This window comes from Hypomesus nipponensis, chromosome 14 (assembly GCF_054491055.1).
Source record: "Hypomesus nipponensis isolate SF chromosome 14, ASM5449105v1, whole genome shotgun sequence".
In the NCBI taxonomy this organism is placed as follows: Eukaryota; Metazoa; Chordata; class Actinopteri; order Osmeriformes; family Osmeridae; genus Hypomesus; species Hypomesus nipponensis.
The window spans coordinates 19,405,544-19,423,121 of NC_140374.1; the positions used below are offsets into that span (position 1 = coordinate 19,405,544).

At 43.3% G+C, this 17,578-nt stretch overlaps 2 protein-coding genes across 2 annotated transcripts; one reads left to right on the top strand and one right to left on the bottom strand.

Annotated features, from left to right (window-relative positions):
- Positions 1-1,501: 1,501 nt before the first annotated feature.
- pidd1 (p53-induced death domain protein 1) lies at positions 1,502-10,185 on the bottom strand. The gene is made up of 15 exons (XM_084671718.1): positions 8,924-10,185; positions 8,275-8,688; positions 7,945-8,097; positions 7,816-7,867; positions 7,527-7,728; positions 7,268-7,417; positions 6,809-6,982; positions 6,528-6,675; positions 6,305-6,440; positions 6,029-6,179; positions 5,640-5,763; positions 5,405-5,520; positions 5,158-5,265; positions 4,643-4,836; positions 1,502-3,696 (listed from the first exon to the last, which is right to left on the bottom strand). The coding sequence occupies exons 1-15, from the start codon at positions 9,582-9,584 to the stop codon at positions 3,444-3,446; spliced, it is 3,036 nt and encodes a 1,011-aa protein (XP_084527844.1). The 5' UTR covers positions 9,585-10,185; the 3' UTR covers positions 1,502-3,443.
- A 1,555-nt stretch (positions 10,186-11,740) lies between these two features.
- pnpla2 (patatin-like phospholipase domain containing 2) lies at positions 11,741-17,441 on the top strand. The gene is made up of 9 exons (XM_084671487.1): positions 11,741-12,353; positions 12,502-12,734; positions 12,896-12,961; positions 13,991-14,200; positions 14,522-14,582; positions 15,061-15,255; positions 15,376-15,508; positions 15,737-15,859; positions 15,995-17,441. The coding sequence occupies exons 1-9, from the start codon at positions 12,167-12,169 to the stop codon at positions 16,308-16,310; spliced, it is 1,524 nt and encodes a 507-aa protein (XP_084527613.1). The 5' UTR covers positions 11,741-12,166; the 3' UTR covers positions 16,311-17,441.
- Positions 17,442-17,578: the final 137 nt, after the last annotated feature.

The window sequence follows — 17,578 nt, forward strand, 5'->3', positions numbered from 1 at the left end:
CTCTTCACACAAAACATGGGGAAAAATCTAAAACTGTCTGGGATATTTGGATTTTTAAGATCACTGAAGTGTAGAATGTAACATGTTTGAGGTCAAATAGCTGTATTCACTGAATTCCAAGGTTCAGTGCTGGGAAGTTTGTCTCACTTACTGAGAGTATACTACTGTTTAACGTCAGCGTCTTAAAACATCACGTGTCATATTTTGAGTTTGTACTTCAAAGGGAGATAAGCAGTGATGAGTAAACAATACATAGGCTAAGGCTAATGAACAACTTGCCTTCGGTGCAGAACCTTGACCTTAAGATACAAGGCAGTATTTTAAACCCTTTTGATTCTCAACTTGCACAGGTATTAAGACAAACTGATACCCGGTTAAAGGTTACTAAAAACTAACTGAGCATTAATTATGGCAAATCACTGTCTGAACAGTTTTCATGATTTTGTCTTAAAACATTCCAGCCAAAACATTCCATGCGGTCAAAGGTCCTGAACATGAACATCATTAGACCACATGAACATAATTCAACCACATTTGCACATCCCCTTAAATACAGATGCACACTTAAAATTATTGGACAAATAAAGATATTGCTATGTTCAGTCAAGGTTATGGTGACCTGCATCATAACAATCTAGTACCATACTAGTTTTAAATAGTCCTATTTGCTATGCAAAAAAGACCTGCTCTGCTTTGTGACACGTGACACAAGTCTGATTAAAGGAGAGACAATACTAGGGGGGCAGTGAATGTCCTTCAATGATTTGGAGTAGTCTAGTCCTCCTCCCTCATCAGCACTGTCTTGTGAGAATGAGTGAATACAATACATATAATGACCTGGTTTTCTGTTGGTCAGTATAATTTATATTCACACTCAAGTTCAAGAAGGTTACTGTGTTGAAGGAACTTTGTAGGATATTTGACAGTGATTGTCATTTCACTGTAAAATAACTGCAGTAGTCTGTTTTCCCAGATAAAACTATATAAACCCAGCAGCTATATTTGCCATAATGCTGTTGTCATGGTTTCTTCAAAAATGGTTACAAGTAGGGGTCTATTTATACACAATAGCTTTGTGCAGAAATAATTAAATGTGTGATGCCACAAATAAATCTGATTTCGATTTCCTCTTCCCTCCAGTAGGATTATTACCTAATACCCACCAACTGACTATCTCTTTATCCCCAACTACTCTGGTTAGCACGACGAGCATCAGTATTTAAAAGCTCTTCGGGGTGTTAAACCATATGATGTACGTTTACAATGTGTCTCGTTGGGAACAAGAATGACGGTCAACTTTAGGTTTACATTTTCATTCGAAGACATCGGCCAGAAATTGTCTCCTACATGTGCTAGGTAAGCTACGAGGCCATGGATGTCTCCGCCTCTTAAAACAGCTGGTAGTCAGCAAGTGTAAGATGACACTCGGACTCAAGATGCTTCAGCTTACACTTGCACCGAGTTACTTCAACTTGTAAAGATAATACGACGGGATACAATACAGATTGTGGTAGCACAGTAGGCTCCAGCATTTATTAGATCCAAAGGTAACGGATCACAAAAGGCCTATTCCTCCATGCAAATGCAGCGACCAGCGTCTTCATAAATTATTCCATAGCTGCTGGAACGGTTGACATTGACAACTGAGCCCTAGGACCTAACCAACAGTGTCAGTAAATTAAAGAAAAATGTCTGATTCCAGATGTGAATAAATGGCGAGGTTACTGGTTCAAGTTATTGCAATTAGAATTTTGCACACATCCAATATAGTTCAATGGGATGCATGTAGGCAACCGCGTATATCCCATAGATAATCATATATAGATTAATAATGCTTGTCGCCTGTATCCTTTACAAGGCAATATACTCCACCGTCATGAAGCCTTCAAGCCAGGTCTGAGCATTGAGGGCTACACGTAGTCTAGCAGGGAAACTGCTCGCTCACCAGCCAATAGCATGTACAATTAAGCAAGCCAGCTAACATTTCCATCTGATCCATACTACTGAGCATAAACGTGTTACCTGTTCTGTTTCTGTTACAAAAGTTGCATTTATAATTACCGCTACACGGAAGGTCTCAATGAATGGGCCAATACATGCCATAGTATTTCCAGCCTATACAATATGCACGTGAGAGGCGCCAGAAAAGTCACAGCATAGATTCCCCTTGATACATTCAGTCAACCTTGGTACATTTCCGCAGCCTTCAACATAGTGATAAATAATAGATTGTAGCTGACTGTTAATGCCATCCCCACGATACAAAAATCCTGGCTATCACATAGTAACAGTGAATCGCGTTTTGCCACATAACGGGAAATGATTCGTTACAGGATAGCGGCAATCCACCGCTCACTTATAGATCGTTTCTAAATAATTGATTGTGATGTTAGTGTCACCAAAATATAGGACAAATACGCATACCTTAAAGAAATACATATTCAATATAGGTGTACCATTTAAAATACAAACATCTACATTTCGTCAACTAGTTCATCGACATACCGTGCAGTTCCGTTTTCGTTATATCAGGCTGAATCTAGGATGAAAAATCTATTTTTCACCCCTTTTCACGCACACACTGACAATAGCTAACCTGCCGGTGTTACTACCGTAGCATTTGTGCCCCTTGAAGGCAGATAGCGGGGTGGGAGGGAGAGCAAGCGCGCAACGGTGGGAGGGGGAAGGGGTGGTTATGATCGTAAATCCATGGGTGAAAATGGGAATATAGGTCCTCTAGTGGCCTATGCCAGAAACTGCTATCTGAATTCACATTTACAGTGGTTACAAAGGTGTTCCTGAGTAGAGTGGGGGATGGGGTTATAGCGTCATCGTGACGATTTCTCTCAACTCAATGACCTTGAGAATAAAAATAGAAAACTGGTAGGCTAGATGATGAATTGGGGATGGCTTAAGCAGAGGCAATAGATTCATTCACAGGTGACTATACATCTATACCCATTTTATATCACAATAATTGTTTACTCACAGGACATTTACAACAAAACATTTGTTTAAGTCTCATAATATCACTGAATGTTTCTAAACCAGCAGAACCAAAAGTCTGTTACTGTGACAAATAGCTTGTCCGCTGAAACATGCGAGGTTGTCCATTGAAAAATGTGAGGTATCAGAATGGACAAAAGGCACAAACATTGGCAGTAGAGAAGAGCGTGAAGACACTTGTGATGAGTCAGTTCATTTATCAGCAAGAATGTCAACATGGTCATCTGAGATGAGCAGCCAGGACCTGACACCATAAACGCCACAAAGACACCGGCAGCAGCCCCGCTTCTGCCCTCACGGACGCGCAGCAGGACAAGGTGCTTCTCAGGCAGCAAGAAGGGGATGACGGTGGCACGTCATGGCGTCGGGAACATTCCGGTGGATCGTTCGAGTGGCTCACGTGTGAAGACGCCGTCTGTGCCCCAGCGTTGGCACGTCTACTGCTGAACGTGTGGGTGTGTGGCTTCGCTTTGGGCAGAGGGCGCCTCCTCATCCAGCCCCACTCTCCTCAGAGACTCGCTGTACTTCCTCCTGCCCAGGCTGACAATGTCCTGGATCTCCTCGGCCAGGTCCCTCCTGCTGCTCTCCTCCATGGCCTCGATCAGCTTTGGCACGGCCCCCGGGCCTGCGCCCTGCTGACCGCGAGCCCAGTGGAACAGCATGTCCAGGACCAGGCTTCCCAGGTTATCTCTGGGGAGAGAGCGGGCAGACCAATGTGAAATCAGAGGAGAAGGCGAAGACAATCACCCTTTATGGACACTGAGAAACTCGATATGGTTGAAGGTTTGTAGGCTTCGTAGAGTGCCTGTATTTGAGATCTCCCTCTATTCATGTCGATTTAAGTGCAGAATCAATGCTCAGGCTCTACACGTGTTTGCAAGTGTGTAGATCAAATTCTAGACTGTCGATCCAGAACATATAATATTCATCCTAACAGTTTCTGCCCTCCACATCAAGCATGACTCATGAACATCTCGCACGTGAGTATTTCTCTGAGTAAAGGGAAGAGGGGGGAGGGGCATCTGAGCAGCAGTATATATGTGTAATCTCCTGCAGTGTCCCAGATGGCTTAGTGGCAGCTGACAGAAAGAGAAAAAAAAAAAAAAAGATGAAAACAATCAAAATTCTCCACCAGCTCTCTCGTTCTGCTGCTCTTCTCCGGTCTCCCTCTCTCTCCCTCCCTCCCTCCACCAGGGTAGAGTCTACAGGCTCCGGGTGTGCTAACACGCATGTGCCCACGCACGGAACGCAGAACACTCATCCATAAATACACACTGACACAGATGCGGAGACGATTTGCATCTAAATCTCAAGTCCCCTTTGATCAGATATTCAGCTTCATTCCCCTGCTAAAAGAGAAGGGACGGAAGCATGCTGGTTAAAGCATGTTGTACAGGCGGATGAGCTATATGCAGGTTTGACAGATTTTAAAGATTAAAATGTTTAATCCTGAAGTGGCACCTTAATCATAGTGCTGACTAAAGGGTTATCACTCAGTGGAATTTGATGGCTATCATTCAAAATGTGCACTTGTCACATTTGACAGTGACACCACAGTTCAATGCTAGTGACCTATGGCATAATGGAGCAAAAAATCCTTGGCATTTTTGAGTTATTGGCCATGTCAGTGCAGTACCTGTACTTGTACTGGATGCGGTCGAGCTCCTGGTAGCTTATACCCAGGTTGATGCCAATAGTGCGCCAGTCCTGTCCTATCTGCAGGGAGATGGCCAGCAGGTTGGCCTCGGTCAGGTAGCCACTCTCGGGGTCTCCCAGATTGAGAGGAGGGTACTGGTAGTCCTCCATGTGGGGCTTCTCCGAGTTCAGAGCCTGATGTAGAGAGACAGAGAGAAGGGTTGGATTAGTGGGAAGGTCTAATATTTACAGAGATGAACTGACACAGATGGGAAGTGACTGACACAGATGGAGGAAATTAATTGCCAGAGACTGACTCCGTTCTCTGGTCTCTGGTGTTCTGTCTACACAGTCTACCCCCTGTGAATTCTCGCAAAACCTCAGTGGCAACATCAGACCAAGCAACGTATAGACGTTTATATAACTTTTCTTCTGTATTAGGATAACCAATTGAAACCACTTGAAATGCAACGCCTCCCAGCTGGGTTAGCACCAGAGCCGGCTCTCTTTACTCACAGGAAGTCTCAGTGGTAACGTTGCGAGCCACTGGCTATCGTTCCCCTTCCTCTTTCTAGCCACTTCCACCGGAAGGTCATTGGGAACCTCCCCTCGATAAAAGGACACCTGTGGAGGAAGGATACCAAGAGTCACAGATGTTTTCACATTATGAATAAACCTTTTCAGTATTTGGTCTTTTCCATCTTTTTATACACAAAACCGGTGATGTTTTAAAGTGAAAAAAAAAATCTGCTGTGTTTGTTACCTGTCCCCTCACTGGCCCATCCTGCCCCTGGGCTGGACACACATACACTTCTTTCAGGTTCTTCAAGCGGGAGTAGAAAACGAAACACAGGCGTCCCTCCACACAGTCTGGCCTGTCTGGAGGGGAAACACGGATCATCAGTGCCTAAAGCGTGTCAGCTCTGCTGCATAACCTGATTACAGCCCATGTGAGGGGAACACGGTGCATTAACGTCAACTAGAAAAGAAGGTCAGACCTGCATTCACATCCAGGCCCTTTTCAAAGCCAGCAAAGAACTGCTCCCCCTCCAGCAGGTCGCACAGGTCAGAGGGCTGCGGCCCATCGTACTGGACAGACAGAGACTCCACTCTGCCGTCCACCTGAGGACACGACACACATGCTCACTCACCTACACATTTACAACAGCTTTTCTGTCTGGACCTTCACTAACGCAGCCGTATACAGTCAAAACGTTCTCCCAGCTCAGCGGGGAATGTTCTGTGTATGCAGCAAAAGGTTGCACATGAATTCGAAAGAAGGAGAAAAGATGGTCGAAGTCTTCTGTTGGATGTTTATCTTTGGTGAACACTGGTTGTGGTGCCACAAGAAAAGGGGGAAGTGTTGATGGGCAAGATGCCAACTTACTTTGTTAGCAGGGAGACACTGTAGGAGAACTTGTTTGGGGTCGGTTTTCCTCTGCTGAACCAAGAATTGGACTCGAAACTGCTTTAGCCTTTGATAGACTCTACGTACTACCCCACTAACACAGCGCTGGGTGGTGTACCATAGCCAATACCTACCACAGAGTAACACATCGTTTTGGTCATTTTTGATAAAACTTTTATAACAGTGTTTGATTGTGATTACGGTGGTACATTTAAATTTCTGATTTTTTTCTCTCTCTCAAATTCAGGCACCCACCAGGAAAAGTGAGTGACGTAGAAGATGGCGTAGAGGTGGGTGACACATAGAGAAGCCTGTGACGTGATGTCTGTCCAGGTGTGGGCGCTGGGGTCTCCGTGTAGCAGATGTAGACAAGCCATGTCCACAGTATGACCTGTGAGGAGAAAAGGAAGCAGCCATGTTGACAACGTGTCCAGACACATCGTGCTCTGAACAAGGCAAGACCAGGTGAAGCGGGTACCTGTCAGGCCGGACGGCAGAGGGATCTGCACCTTGACAGGCTGTAGGAAGTCCAAGCTGGGATTCTGAGAGAGGCACAGCAGGGGGCTGACACAGGCCTCGCAGTCTGCAGACAACACCTGGACCTCGGCCACAGAAACCTGCAACACCTACACACAGCGGCGCTATGACGGGCGACTGGGACTCCACATCTCATTTGAACACATTTGTCCAGTCTGATAGCAGATCCAAGTCCTCTCATTGCAAACATGTGACATCCACATGGTGACAATTTGTACATACCTGTAAAGTGATGACTCGGGTCTGCAGTGTGGAGTCAGGGGGGAAGTGCAGTTTCACTCCGGGGTCCGAGCTCGACACCAGAAGCGCCCCCTGTGAAGTGAGGGAGCAGCTGTCCCTCACTGGGCGAGACACAGCCACAAACCAGGAGAAGTGAGCCACAGAGCAGCAGGCCAGCTGCAGGACAAACATGAACACACAGAACGGTCCTCAGTCAGCAGAAACATTGATCACAACTAATATTTCTTTGGCTGTCAGGAAAAATCCCCCCAACACAATTCAGTAACCTGGAAGTAATTTAAAGTGCTATAAAAACTAGCATTAGCATTAGCAAACTAGTGCTAGCATTTCCATCAGATATCCATGACTAGAAACCCCATTTCCATGGCATTTCTTACATTTCTGTAAGTTAGCATTAAAATATGGCATGAGTCATATCAATCGATCAAGTCAATGAGGTACCCTGGCAGGGCGACCTCCAGGGTGCCTGCTGTGGTTCTGACTTCCCCTCCTAGTCAACGTGGGTAATGTGCTCCATGACTGTCCGTCAAACCTGCGCACCACCACCTCCCGTCTCCTTGCACCATGGTATGGCACACACACCTCCACAGGCTGAAGAAGCAATGCATGAGGAGAGGGTAATAGATGGGGTCAATATACAGTTTAAAGCCAAACTGAGCTGACTTGACCTGATCTATTTATGATAATCCTATTTTTCTACCTTCAAAAATGTAATTCCATGGGGGAGAAGTTCAAGAGGACGACTCAACAGGAAGTCATGCTCTTCTAGCCACACCCACTTCCTGTCTGGCCGTTTCTCAGCCCACTTTAGTCTGGTGTTCTTCACCAGGCACCCTGGGGGGAACAGCAGCTCTCCCGCTCCAGGGAGGAACACATGACAGCCAGCAGATGACACACAGAAACTGGGGAATAAAAAGAATAAACACTGTAAAATACTAACCACAGAAAAAGAACATGTTTACAAATTCGGAGTAAAAATTTAACTATACCTGTGCTGGTCAAATCTAAGGTGCAACTCTGGAATGCTTGTTTCAGCACGTTCTACAAGGAAGATAACCACACAGTCAGCAAATTGTGATAAAACAAGTTTGAGAACGCATGAATTTATCAGTACTCGCCAGCTGCAGGTGGGAGTGGAGGAGGGGTCGGTGGGCTCCCGATGGGATTGTTGCGTACATCCATCTCAAGCAGGGGCAGAAAGGTGAGGCACTGTGGAATCACACGGATGTCATTGCTATGGATGACCAGCTCCCTGAGAGACTTGAGGGAACCTTGGTGACAAAACAGAACAGAGGAACTGTAAAACAATCGTTCCAAAGACATTGTGAGGGAGATGTTTGACTAAATCCTTGGTCAAAATGCTCAAAAGATATATCTAACACATTTGTATAAGTTTCCATACAACACTACTGCATACTTCACCCTCTATCTTTACCCTGCACCCTTACCCATGGTCTCTGGTAGTCGCTTTAGATTGTTGTGTGACAACTGTAATTTGACCAGAGCTTCCAGTGCACCAATTTCTTCAGGTAGACTCTGTAGGAAATTGTAAGAAAGGTCCAGATTCTGCAGGGTTTTCAACTGGCCCAGACTCTGTGGGACAGAAACTAACTGGTTCCCCAACAGGGTGAGGTAGCTGAGGGATGACAGCTGGCCAATATCCAGAGGCAAAGTTGTGAGTTGATTGTGTGAGAGAAGCAAGGAGGAGAGATGAGGCAGGGACACAAGGCACAGGGGAAAGGAGGAGAGAGCATTAAAGGAAAGATCCAGGTGTTTGAGAAGGGAGAGAGAGGTCAAGGAGCTGGGAAGAGCTGTGAGAAGGCCAGGGAGCGGGCTGCCTTGAGCGTCACATAAACGGTGGCCTTGGTAGACAAGAAACGCCAAGAAGAGGCAGAGATTGGGGCCAAGCAGGAAATATGAGCGACAACAGAGACAGAAAACACAAAAGAAACAAGATTAACATTCATCACTACCAAACAGTTTTTGTTTTTTTTACAGTGTGTAACTGGTTTCATCAATTCATAAACACATCTGTTTAAAGGCATTGTAGAGGCTACAATGTCACCGTAGCATTGAACAATGGGTGTGGCTCAGTACCTCGGATAGCAAGAGAATGGAGTTGAGTAAGGTGGGGTAGGACCTCCATAGCTCCATCCAGCCCTGCCTTGTCCTCTGACCCCAGTCTGAGGTACTGCACCCCCCTCAGATGACCTGGAAGGTTCCTCCAGAGTACCTGTAGCACAGCTGCCCCACCTTTGTACACATCGAGGGTCAACCTGGTGTCAGTCAGCACTGCAGAGAGCTCCACAGATGGGGGCAGGGGAGGTGTCAGAGATGGCACGGGTGAAGTACAGGGGGACGGCGATGAGGTTGACTCACTGATGGCACTGATGGAGGGAGGGGAACGGTTTGAAACCGAGGGCACCCAAGTGTCCGTGAGGTTAAGTGATGGAGAGATAGCAGGCGGAATGATGACGGTGGCCTCGGCTTGTTGGTCCGAATCTCTCAGACTGAATGTCATCGAATCTTCAAAGATTCTTTCCGTCTTATTTCCTACTTTCTCACCAGTATGTTTATTTTCCAGAGTGCCATCTTCTTCATTTGATAATCTTTTTAGGAGCTGGGGGTTGAATTGTATACCCATCTGGTCACAAGGAAGGGCTGATCCTATCCCTTCTTCTCTCCATCCTGTCACCATCCTCTCATCGCATGCCTGACTGTCATCTCGTCTCTGGTCTGTTTCTTCTCTCTTCTTCATCTCTCCACCGGTCGTCTCGTCGGTCTGTCTCGATTCGATTCAGTTTACGTTGAACATTCAAAGCTAAATTGGAACATCTATAATCCCTCTCGTTGTTGTGTCTATTTGCCTTGATGTCAAATGTCAGGCTGTCAATTTTCTGGAAACACATGCTGTGCTGTTGTTGGGCATGACGAGACATGAGTTATAGTCCGGGTGGAGCAGGCAAGTGTAAATTGCCTGTATGCTTGTAGGTAATTTAAAGTGCCTATGTTACATTTGAAAAAATTAGGAGATAGGTCTACTATTTACTCATCTAAATAACCATGTAATGTTCTTATTGTTAAGATAACTATTTTTTCTTAGGTTCCTACTGTAGCACAGTAGTTGAGTTAGTTAGCTAGTCAGCTATTACATTAGCTAGCTAAAAACACCGTAGAAACATTTTAAGCAGTGAACTAAGTGACTGTGAAGTCCCTGTACCTTCAATCTAAAACTTCCGCCGTTTTCATATCCTTTAATCATAAAAATGGTCTATCCAATATCAATGACATAGAGCTAGTAGCATGATATGAATAACGTAGTGTAGTTCCGCTGTCAATCTCTTGAGTTTTCGTCTGATACTGATAGACCCCGCGAAAGTTTCAATCCAGGGCGGGACACTAAATCTTAAAGGGGCAGCAACATCAGTCATTGCACATTGTTTGCAATTGTCATTAAATTCTGCCTCAGTCTTAGCAATAAAATACCTCAAACTATAATTTCCGGAAATAATTAAATCCCAAACCTACCTAGCAGGGCTGGCTGTCCATAGGGTGGCAAAATCCAATTATTTACCATTTTCTTTAGAGCTAGGGCCTGAAATCATGTTAAATAAACTGCAAAATTATTACCGTTTCCAAACTCAATGTAGTTGATTTCTGAATACTAGGGTTAGGATTAGGGTTAGTACTATTAGGGTTAGATAATACTTTTTGTATGACGTTAAGTGAAAACTTGTCCCTGGGACATTATAATAACTGAGGAACACAGTTGAAGTTTGAAATTTGAATTAGAAATCCGTTGTTTCCCATGTCTAATGCTATTCTTTTTTAGAGACAGACTTATCTTGCATTCTGAAGGAAGAAATTATGTGTTTCTGGCCTATTGATCACTGTTCAAGTCTTGTGAGGACTTTTATCTGAAAAACAACACTTATCTTTGTCCGACTTTTAGATCTATAAACACTGCATAAATACCTTGTCCAACCCGGTTGTTATTTTCTGTCTTGTTTTTGTTTTCCCACGTTTCTCACATCATAACTTTTGAATTAATAGTTATACAGGGTTAACATGTTACATATTTGTGGTCAGGGGGTTACTGTGTCTTCGAGGTCACTTCTGCAAAATAGAAATTGAATCATTGGAGCATTAATATGATTCATTTCACAATAGGAAATACTTTTGCAACAGTTATAAATGCTATTGGCAGCAATGAATTCGGTGAAGAGTTTTAAAATAAATGTCCCCAAACAAGCCATTTGAGGATTGCTGGCGTGTGTACTCTTGTGGTAACCTATGTGGAACAGATCCAGAGTTTGAACTCGAAATTGAAGTAAATAATACTGCTTGCATAAACATTGCCATAACCACGCCATAAGTTACTATAGTAGCCTAATTCAAATGACCATAGAGATTTTGTATGTTTTAGTTCACTATAAAACCCAATTACACATGGCACAGTGTTCAAATTGAGAGGGAGAGGAGGTCCTTGTGCTAGGGAATCCCGTAGGCTACTATTGTTTTTATTATACCATCAATCAGGAGGACAAACACGATATTCATAAATATGCTAATCAAATGAAAAATAATTAAGAGGTTCATTGAATTTTAAATGACCCCTCTTATTCAGATATTTCTAACTTTGCCAAATTAGCAATTTTAATAGTCTATAGATATAAAAGTACGGTGTCTTTTGCCTTTTGATTGTTTCACCAAAAATGTATCTTACATATTGAATATTAGTATTTTCAGGAAGACAGGATATTCCCGATGTCCTCAACCTTAAGATAACATGCGTGCGGGTAGAACTGATAAGGGTCGAATAGTTCACTAACAACATCGGCGATAGGTCGGGAGTTTCAGCCATAAAGATTGTGATTGGACACATGGACTTTACATCATACCCTGAGGAACGTACCTCCTCCCTCTGTGTCAACAAATGCCAAAGCAGAAAGTGACAAGGACAGAAGTTCGCGGATTTAAAGACTCGGTTCCGACTGATTTTATTATTCCGTATTTGTCATCAGCAGTATAGTTAGTTGCATTCATTAGCTAAAGAACAAAGACAGGACAACAAAAACCCTACAATTAGTATGTCCATCAACGAGGAAGCTAGCTAGTTTGAGCTAACAATACCGCCACCACAACAACAAGAAGTTGAAGTGGTTAGCCACCTTCCAATCATCAATATGGACGCAGACAACGAATGAACTACAAGTGGACATCAAGCAAATAATTCAGGACCTTTATAAATGCCTGACATCAATAGCTGTTTAACTACATAGCTAATTGGGAAGCTTTGTGTGCTTCGATCCGACCTGAATCGATTTTTGTTTTTAAACTATGTTTCCTTTGGATTCGCCATGGAACATCTCCTTTGCTGGTTGTGGTTTCTTGGGTATCTACCACATAGGAGTTGCCAGTTGTCTTCTTGAACAGGCTCCTTTTTTAGTGGCAAATGCCCGGCATATCTATGGGGCATCCGCCGGTGCACTTACTGCTTCTGCATTAGTTAGCGGAGCATGTTTAGGTAAGGTCTCACTTTCGGTTCTTTGTCTACCACAAATACCACCAAATGACTTGTGTTGACTCGCGATATGCTCTTTTGTTGTTTTTGAACATGCCCCCAAATATTATTATTATCAGTCAGTTGTCAATTGGCAACTCTTGTGTCTCAGGTGAAGCAGGTGCCAACATTATTGATGTTGCAAAGGAGGCAAGAAAACGTTTCCTTGGGCCCATGCATCCCTCCTTCAACCTGATGAAGATTATGCGTGTCATGCTGTACCGTACACTGGCCCCTGATGCTCACCACAGAGCCACAGGTCGGTTGGGAATCTCCCTCACACGAGTGTCAGACGGGGAGAATGTTCTGGTGTCCCAGTTCAACAGCAAGGAGGAGCTCGTGCAGGTGAGTGTTTCTCACAGTGGTCACCAATTAACAAACTAGGTTGATGCTTGAAGCTTTCGCAAACATTGACAAACAACCTTCAGAATTAGACACAGCTGTTACTGCAGATTCATAAGATCTATTGGCGTTCTACCTCACGTGTTGTCTGTCTTTGGAATCAGGCATGTGTATGCAGTGCCTACATCCCTGTGTACTGTGGCCTTATCCCTCCTACACTACAGGGTGTGGTAAGTAAACAAACATATTTACATTTTGCATGTGTCCTGTGTATGTTTGTTTGTGAGCAAAGGTTCCATAGAAGTCTTAAAAAAAGATGTACCGGCAAAAATACCAGCGAAGTCAATTGGAGAGCTGTAGATAATGAGTAGACGTTGAAAATCTATTCAGTGGTCTTCAAAATGACTCTTACGAAAACATGTAATAGGCAACTGCTCACAATATTATTACTCAACTAGTATTGGAAGTGTGCTGACCTTTCATCTGGTTCCCTGTTTTTTCCTTGTATTGTTTTTGTTGTGTTGCTCTTGGCATTGACTTTTCAGTTTTCCTCCCTTCATCGCTCCTCCTCCTCTCAGGAATGTGTTCTTCTTTTTTTAACTCTTGGGTAGTAGCAACCCAATTGGTTAAATGTTTTCTGTTTTCTAATCTAAAGGAAATTCAACATTGTTTACATAGTTTTAGAATGTAATCGTACAATTCATATTATATAGGTATACCAAAATATATTTTTTTAAAACACTGGACCTGTGGCACTCAAGTGCATGTGTGGGTGAATTCATTTTCCAAATGTAACGTGAATGAAAGTGACAATGCTAGATGGCAGACATTTAAAGGTTTGCCTTTCCTCTCTTGTGTGTCCGTCAGTTTCAGAAGAAACCCCATATTAGGATACATCTGTCTGATAACACAGATTCTCCAGGGTAGATTTAGATCATTTAATGGATTTCAGTTGAATGAAGTTGTGGTACTTTAAGGTTTATTAAGGATCCTCCCTGTCTCTCTCACTCTTTCTCTATTTCTCTCACTGACTCTCTGCCCATTGACACGTAATAGAAGGGGGTCAGATGGCTGAACGGTGAGAGAATCAGGCTTTTAAACAAGAGGTTGCTGGTTCGATTTCTGGCCTTGTCAAATGACGTAGTGTCCTTGGGCAAGGCACTTCATCCTACTTGCCTCGGGGGGAATGTCCCTGTACTTATTGTAAGTCGCCCTGGATAAGAGTGTCTGCTAAATGACTAAATGTAATTCTATTTCAGCGGTATGTGGATGGTGGGATTTCAGATAACCTGCCCCAATATGAGCTGAAGAACACCATCACAGTGTCACCCTTCTCCGGAGAGAGTGACATCTGCCCTCGTGACTCTTCCACCAACATGCATGAGCTCCGCTTCACCAACACCAGCATCCAGTTCACCCTCACCAACCTCTACAGGGTCTCCAGAGCCCTCTTTCCCCCCGACCCAATGGTAGGTATTGGTGTATTAGAGGATTGGTGTACTGTATTGAATATTGTATATTATCTGTATATTTAGGAAGTTTATTTAGGAGGTTTACTATTTTAGCTCATCACAGATGTAATCTATGTTCTGTGTACATATGTTATGTTATGCCAGGTTGCTTTGCGTTGTCTTGTCCTAAGAATTTCAGTGCCCAAGTCTGACCTTGTGTTGTTCTGTGCATCTGACAATAAAAGACTTGAAGTTGAACTAGGTCACCAGCGCTCATACACATGCTTAAGTCCAATTCCAAAATGTATGAACTAAATGTCAATGTGTGTGTTTTTCTAGGTTATGAAGGCCATGTGCAAGCAAGGATATAAGGATGCTCTTCACTTTCTAAAGAAAAACGGTATGAGAGAGATAGTATGTTTGTTATCTCTAAAGTTTTTCATTTAAAGTGAGTTTTCTTTCTCTGGTGAGATAAGAAAGTACGTGTGTATAACCCAATTCTTTGTGTTGAAATATATTAACTGGTGTCCCCAGATATACCCATAAAGGTTTTCAATTTCGACATAGCTAACTCTGCATTAATTTGCAGATAATAGAAGATTTCACAGAGTAGCTGGAATTACTTTTCTGACTGCTTTGGAACACAATGTTACAGTTTTACATTGCTACAGTAGTAAACATTAGCATGGTTGGATAAGATTGAAACTGATCAGATTTACAGGCTCTCAAAATGTCCATGGGGAAAATGATAAGGCTTGTTTTGTCATCCTACGCTCTGTAATTGAAACGAATGGGTGGGGAAAATTCGGTTGAAATGTTTTGTTCATAAACACATGAAATGTAGATAATAAGTGACAAAATGGCTTTTGTTTTTTAAGGACTGCTGAACTACCAGGGACCTCAGAGAGCCCTACTGGGCAGTAGGGAGGAAGAGGATAACTGGGCAGATAACGATGTGGAGGGAAAGCCACATATGGAGTGTGTCATCACCAAGGACGGCGCAGTAATGGTCCAATCACGTCCCAGCAAAGAAAACCGTATCATTGAAAAGCTGCCGCCTCGAGTACACAAAGGTACGGGAGAGAAAATAACCTCCACGGGGGAGAGAAAACCCACCCAAAAAAGAAAACCGTCGATTGTAAATACGTTTTGGGAATATTTGGAGTTAGTGCTTTCTTTGTCTCCCTCTACAGCACTGGTGGAGGCATGCAAGGAGAAAAAGAGCTACGCGCAGTCACTAAGCAACCTGCTGCCTGTCAGACTGGCCTCTGCTATGATGCTTCCTTATACGCTTCCTCTGGAGTCTGCACTGTCCATGACTGTGAGGTAAGACAGCCCTATCTTTTCTGCTTTGATACTGCAGTTGCTCCACTTGTTTGTTACGTCAAGGAAGATATACATTTTAGGCGGTGAGCTTTTTAATCATGACTCGCTGTCAAAGACAATTTAGATTTACAGTTTGGAGGGTGTGGTGAGTCTGTGGTAGAAGTAAATATGTGGCATGGAATGAAAATTATTCCGACGTGTGTAATGACTTCTTGTCCTATCAACAAGACTCTTAGAATGGATGCCGGACGTGCAGGAAGATGTGGGCTGGATTGGAGGGCAGACGGTTAAAATGGTTCAGTGTGTTCTGCGTCAGGCCTCTAAAAGTGTCTCTCAGCGCATATCTGCCAGGTGAGAGAAACCACAGGTTTCACACCTAGACTCTTTGACATTCTCACTGTGCTCCCTGATGTGTAGGACTGCTCGTGTGAAAATATGTCTCCAGAGTGGTAAGCTTTTTCTGCTTCTTGTTTTTGATGACCAAAGGTTTTCCTACCAGCTGGAGCTACGGCACTGTCAGTCTCTCCCAAACCCGATCAGACGTAACAGCATCCTGCCAAACTGGGTGTGTGACAACAGCCCCACGATGCAGGATGTCTTTATGCGTCTGGACCAGTTTCAGAGGCAGCTGCTGCCCAGCGCCTTCAGCGTCAACATGGACCTGATGGGCTCCTTTTCCACTGGATCCATCCCACCGGTCAATAACTCTCTTTCAAACTCCCAAGAGGGCCTGGTCATGCACGAGATCAGCCAGAACTCTCCAGAAGAACCTGCCTCACCAGGGGTTATCGTCAGGTCTTAGGAGACCACGTTACCCTGCCGCAGGAAGACCCTGAAACTGGGCCACTGGAACTTCCATTTCAACATCCCTTAATAGCCCCTTAATTTAAAGTTATTTTATGCATTTATTGAGATTGTGTCTTCACTCCAAAGAACCAAACTGGCGAGGATGGCTGGCTTTCGCAGTTTTTACTATTTCTTAATTTGATCAATTACTTTTCTCTAATGCATGAGAAACAAAAAATATTACAGCTATAATAAGTCTGTATGGCAGGCCACGTTATACATACAGTAAACTAGATGCATTTCATTACAGCACAACACATGAGGAAGCTCAAGGGCAGATTCCTTCTTCCAGCCAAACCTTTGCCTAGTGGTCACCTCCCATACCCTCAGATATAAAATGATTTACTTAATCTGAAAGTGAAAGTGAATAATTATTTTTTAACTAAAACTCAATGGGGTAGAGATCACCACTGGCATGTTGTGCTGACGTAAGTGTCTGTTAACAAGGCATGAAATGTGGCAAGACCAGATTGCTGCTACAGTATAGTTATCAGCTCTAACCCAGGTTAACTGTCTGCTGCCTATTGCATAAAGGTGCCAGAGGCCAATAGGAAAGAAAATTAAGAACAGAAATGGAGATACTGTGAATCTGTAAGGTGATGACAAGGTGGGTTTCCATATATAATCATGCCAATCTAGTGCCAATGCAGTATTGAAAATCGGTAGTTTCTTTGGTCATAATGCTTCTGAAAAGTTGTATTGAATCCATTGATATAGGCTTTACATAAGGCCTGCCTTATGTTAAAAGGCTATCTTGCTTTTGAAAATGACACTTATTGAACACTATTGATTTAATTTAAGATTCTTGTGCATAATGACAATTGAATAATTATTATAATAAATGTTCGCAATAATCCAGCTTGCAAATCAGGTTTTAGAGAGGTTAAAATCAATGAGAAAAAATATTCAGTTTTTTTTAAATATAATTCCGATTGCATTGGAATCTTAACAGGAATTTTTACTATGATGTACAGTAGGCCTATTAGTTGAATGAGAATCATTTATTACGACCTGCTCAAATGATATGAAGTGCCTTTATTTCTGCACATTTAAGACACTGAAAATAAAATGAATTGTTCAACAACAATGTTTGTTGTATGTCAATGCAATATTAGCAAATTACACAATTCACGTTTACTAACACCAACCCACTAGCCAACTCAGACAGCTGTAGCTTTAATACATATAGCCTGTAGGCCACGTTCAGTCACTGATTTATGCAGC